Here is a 5,691-nt window from a genome sequence, read left to right on the forward strand (position 1 = left end):
CTCAGAAAAAAATATTTCCGTGGCCCTCGCTCCAGCTGCTTAGACAGAGTGACCCGTCTGCCTAATTCGTCGTTTCTCAAGCTATATGATAAGGCCGCCTCCCTGATCAAAAATCACATCTACTGGATCCCTGGAAACGGTAAGAAAATAAAAATCTGGACTGATAAAATCATGTTCACAGATCCGATCATCGACAGAGTGCAAATGGGAGAGCTGCGGGAGTGGATGGAAAGAGAGAACCTGCGAACTCTTTGGGACATCTCCCTCTGGAAAGACAACGAATGGATAGGCTGGAAGAGAGTGGAATTGCCAGAACGCCTGATCGATGATTGGGCCACGATGACAGGCCTCCTCCACGGTCTTGCGCCCATGAACAGGAAAAAACAAGATGCAATTGGCTGGGGGAAGAAAGCCAAAGGCTATTCTGTCGCCGAGGGCTATGCCAAACAATGTGAGAGACCACACGTCCCCTCAAATCCAGCGCCCTGGCAAGCGATCTGGCGCTGTCAGGCTTGGCCCAAAACTGATACTTTCGCTTGGATCCTTTGCCATGGTCGAATCCTTACCTTCGACAGACTGCAGAAATTGGGATATAACGGCCCCTCCATTTGCCTTCTGTGCAGCAATAGCGTAGAAACAGCAACGCATTTATTCCTGGAATGCTGCTACGCCAAACAGATATGGTGCGCCCTCCTTCACTCCTTGGATCCCACCTTCCTGCTTCCGCGTTCCATTGTTGATCTTTTCTCTAGCTGGGCAATCAAATACCCTGGCCCTCCTCCTCAAAATCGGTTAATCAAAACAGCTTGGGCCATTCTACCAAAGGTCATTTGCTGGCAGTTATGGCTGGAACGCAACAGAAGAACCTTTAGGAATGCTAGACAGCACCACAAGACCATTGAAGTTAAGATCAAGTGCCAAATAAAGGAATGCCTGTTCAAATAAACGACGATGCTAATCTCAGTCATCAAGATATCGTTTGGGGCTCTTTCCTTGGATTACAATTTCTCCCAGCAATCAGAAATGCACTACCACTCAAAGATTGGCAAATAAGAAAACCGGAAGCAGACTTCCAAGACTGGCTCAAATCGCAATCAAGGTACTTTCTATTTTTCGATGGGGCAGCTAAGGGTAATCCGGGCAGAGCAGGTGCTGGAGGTGTCGTCCTAAACTCAACAGGAGAAAAAATTCACTCATATGCTTGGGGGCTTGGACACATGACCAGCACTCAAGCTGAGGCTTTGGCCCTCCTGCAAGGCCTCAAGACTCTAAAGGAGCTAGACATAAGGGAAGCAACAGTTATAGGAGACTCTCATATCATTATAAGTGCAATGGTCTCTAACTCCCCTGCTGCTGATCTTAATCTAGCCAGGATGATTTCCAGAATTAAGGGCCTAGAAAACGCTTTTCAGAAGCTGAACTACTATCATGTTCTGAGAGCTCACAATAAAGAAGCGGACAGCGAAGCAAATAAAGCAGCCCTCCTCTCCGCCGGGGTCAAGCTGAAAGACGGAAAAGAATCATGGGAACCCATCCCATAAGTCGCGGTCCGCCATGTTTTACTGCTTGATCTTAAAAAAAATTGTCTGTATATCCAAGTGGGGGAAAATAGCGGATATAGAATCAATAGAAATCCAAGCTAGGAAAAAGATCTCAAGTCATAATAACACTCTCACTTCCATTAGTGAGACTTTTCAGGATTTAGACATCCTCATTGTATACAGACACTTGGCATTTAGGCCAGGAGGAATATAATCACAATATAACCGTTTCTGTCAAAAAAAAAAAACATTGCCTTCCCCTTAAGATGCTTTGTCCTCAAAGCATAGGTAGTCCTAGGTGTTGATGCACGAAACATTCCGATTCCCAAGATGAATCTTCATCTGGTAACCTCTTCCATTTGATGAGGTATTCCTTTATTGTCTTAGATCGTAAAACCTTTTCTCGGGTAGCAAGTACACCTTCAGGTTCAAGGACTATTCTTCCTTCTTCATCTGTCTCTGGTATTTCTGTTTATGTTAATTGGTTTTTCCCTAATACTCTTTTGAGACTTGATACATGAAAGGTATTATGGATTCGACAGTTGTCCGGTAACTTTAACCCATAAGCTACACTACTTATCTTTTTTATTATCTGGTACGGTCCATAATATTTAGGTGACAATTTATTCTTCCCTTTTTGTTTTAGAGATAGTTGCTTATAAGGTTGGAGTCTAACAAAGACCCAATCTCCCTCCTTGAACTCTCTTTCAAAACGGTGTTGGTTGGTTTGTTGTTTCATTCTATTAGGAGCCATGGTTAGATTTTCTTTTAGTAAGTTGATGATCCTTAGACTTTCTCCTAAGTGGTCTTTAACTGTTGGTACCCTAGAATCATGGAGTGCAAAGTCCTTCCACCTAGGTGGCTCGTAACCATATAAGGCTTGGAAGGGTGACATCTTAGCTGACGTGTGGTACGCAGTATTATACCACCATTCTCCCATGTGTAGCCACTATCTCCATCTATTTTGTTTATCTGTAACGAAACAAAGAAGATATGTTTCCAAGCATTTATTAACGATTTTGATTTGCCCATATATTTGTGGGTGATAGGTCAAACTCATATTAAGGGCTATGCCTGCTTGATGGTAGCATTCCCTCCAAAATTTCCCTTTAAACCTTACATCTCTATCGCTAACAATGACCTTAGGAAACTCGTGCGGTTTGTAAATATTTTTACAAAACACGTCAGCGATTTGTTTAGTTGTGTCAGTCTTTTTAATAGCCATAAAGTGGGCATATTTAGTGAGTTTTTTTACTACTACAAATATTTTATCCTTTCCGTCAGATGCAGGTAGTCCTTCAATAAAATCCATTGGAATCTCCTCCCACTTCTGTTGGAATGTGTAGTGGATGTAGCAATCTTGGAGTTGGAACATTTTCGCTCTTGTTTCTTTAACAAATATCACATTCTGCAACATATTTCCGAATTTCCTTGCTCATACCCTTCCAATAGAATGACTATCAGATGTTGTAGTAAGTCTTGTAGAATCTGACATGTCTAGCTGCTGGAAAATTGTGAGACTCCTTTAGTATTTTCACTTTAAATTTGGATGCAGGTGTTAGGTAAATTCTACCCTTGTACCATAAGATGTCATTTTTCCACTTGAAGTTGGTATACTGACTGATATTGTTAATCATGAAGTTACAATCCTTATCCTTGTCATATTTGGCTCATATTTTGTCCAACCATTCCGGAACAACTATCATGGCGGCATATGTTGTGTGATCGTCATCTTTACGTGAAAGTACATCAGCTAAGACATTCTCCTTTCCCTTCTTGTGTAATATTTCTAAATCGAAAGCTGACAACTTCTCCATCCACTTCTGTTGTTATGTTGATAATGTCTTTTGCTGAAGTAAGAATTGAAGATTGTTGTGGTCGGTTCCGATTGAAAATTTACCTCTAAGCAAATATTGGTGCCACTTTGTCAAAGCATGTATGATGGCGAGCATCTCCTTTTGTTATGTTGATCTTAAGCCTTCCGGTTTATTAAATTTCCTGCTCTCAAATGCTATAGGGAGGTTGTCCTACATTAATACAGCTCCAATTCCGAAACCATAAGCATCACATTCGATTATGAATGGTTTGGAGAAGTCAGGAGTTACTACTACTGGTGTGGTTGACATCACTTCCTTTAATTTCTCAAAACCCTTGTCTGCTTTGTCATCCCACTTAAAAGTATTTTTCTTTAACAAATTCGTCAGGGGTGTTGTCAGATGTGCATAGTTTTTTATAAATCTTCTGTAATACCCTGTTAAACCTAAAAATCCCCTCAGCTTAGATATGTCCTTTGGTTTGGGCCATTCTTTGATTGCCTTGATTTTGTTGGGATCAATTTGGACTCCTTCCCTCGATATAATATGTCCTAGGTATTCAACTTCCTTCTGCCCAAACATACATTTTGATAGCTTCGTGTAAAATTGGTTCTTTTCCAAAACAGACAACACTTCTTCTAGTTGTTTGAGATGTTCTTTCCACATCTTACTGTAGACTAGAATATCATTGAAAAAAACTAACACAAACTTCCGGAGATAAGGGTGAAAGAGCTCATTCATGGTTGCTTGGAAGGTAGTTGGTGCATTTGTTAATCCAAATGGCATGACCTTGAACTCGTAATGCCCTTCATGAGTCCTGAATGTTGTCTTTTCAACATCTTCTAACCGTACTCGTATTTGGTAGTATCCTGATCTTAAATCTAACTTGGAAAAATATTTTGCATCGTGTAATTCATCTAACATTTCATCAATGAACAGAATCAGAAACTTATGCTTAATAGTGATTTTTTTAAGCCTCTGTAATCTATACATAATCGGAAAGATCTGTCCTTCTTTCTGACCAATACTACGGGTGCAGCGTATGGACTTCTACTCTTTGTAATGATTCCATGCTTCAGTAGGTCTTGTATTAAGCGTTTTGTTTCTATCTTGTGGTTATGGGGATAGTGATATGGCTTAACATTAACTGGGGTTGGGTCTAGTTTGACTTCGATAATGTGTTCAATTTGCCTTTCCGGTGGTAACTTCATTGGTAGATATTGGAAAACCTTCTCGTATCTCTGGATCAATGATGAAATCTATGATGGTTGATAAGCCGCTTTTGTCGATAATAATTCCAAGTGTTGACATTGTGCAACAAATGTTGGTGCCCCCTTGTGAATAAGATTCTTCATTTGTTGAGCGGAGATGACTTGCGTTGGTGGTGCCTGAAACCTGAATAACTGATATTTCCTTCCATCCCATTTGAATCTAATGAATTGTTTTATGTGGTTTGCTGAATATGTGCCCAGTGTTCTTAACCACTTTATCCCCAAAACAACATCTACTCCTCCTAGGGGAACTGTATAAAAACTAGACTCCATTGCATAGTCGCTTAATTGCAACTTAACCTTATGGAACTTACCCAATCCATCTATACGTTTTCCATCTGCTACCATAACTTTTAAGTCTGCTACCGGGGAAGAAAAGATGTTCATTCTTTTTGCAACATTGACATGTACAAATTTTTGCATACTACCTGAGTCCACTAGAACAATAACATTTTGCTTCTTGATGTGACCTTTAAGCTTCAGTGTCTGTGGTTGAGCTATCCATGTGATGGCTGCTATGGAAATTCGTGGCATATCATCTTCTGATTCTGGACTAGGGTTTGCATTTTCTTCATTGTCCTCTTCGTCAGAGTTGTCTTCTGAAGATTCCTCTTCTTGTTTAGCTTCACAATTGTACAATTTTTGTGTTCACTTGTGTCTAGCGTAATAATTGTCTCCGCACTTCTAGCATTTTCAATCCTTTTTCCTTTCGACATTAGATTGTTGTTTTCCTTCACTTCGTAATGGTGGTGGAATGTACTTACTAGTATTTTCTGACAAGGGTTTACCTACCTTCCCCTTGGAATAGTTGTTAGTCCTGTTGTTACTGGCATATGGTGCTTTGTGAAGTTTATATTTCCGCACGATAATCATGGTTGCATGTCTGGCCTCCTCAATAGATTTTGGCTTATGCAATTTCAATTCTTCACGAATGTAATCTTTCAGGCCATAACGATACATTTTGAGTAGCTCCTCATCTAAAAACCCTCTTTGCCTTACTGCTACTTCCCATTCGTGAGTGTATTCACTCACTAATCCTTTTTGCTTCAGGTGAACAAATCTCTT

General features: G+C 40.3%; 1 protein-coding gene across 1 annotated transcript; it reads left to right on the forward strand.

The window, feature by feature from the left end:
* The first annotated feature begins 1,217 nt into the window (after positions 1–1,217).
* On the forward strand, positions 1,218–1,541 carry LOC149166012 (uncharacterized). The gene has a single exon (XM_089430019.1). The coding sequence runs from the start codon at positions 1,218–1,220 to the stop codon at positions 1,539–1,541; it is 324 nt and encodes a 107-aa protein (XP_089286145.1).
* The last annotated feature ends 4,150 nt before the right edge of the window (positions 1,542–5,691 follow it).

This window comes from Pinus tabuliformis, chromosome 5_1, assembly GCF_031772625.1.
Source record: "Pinus tabuliformis cultivar Carrire ecotype Pingquan chromosome 5_1, CPIR1, whole genome shotgun sequence".
Classification (NCBI taxonomy): Eukaryota; Viridiplantae; Streptophyta; class Pinopsida; order Pinales; family Pinaceae; genus Pinus; species Pinus tabuliformis.

What these genes read in the sequence shown, in the direction of transcription:
- LOC149166012 (XM_089430019.1), top strand. Translation starts at nt 1,218, where the DNA reads ATGACCAGCACTCAAGCTGAGGCTTTGGCCCTCCTGCAAGGCCTCAAG.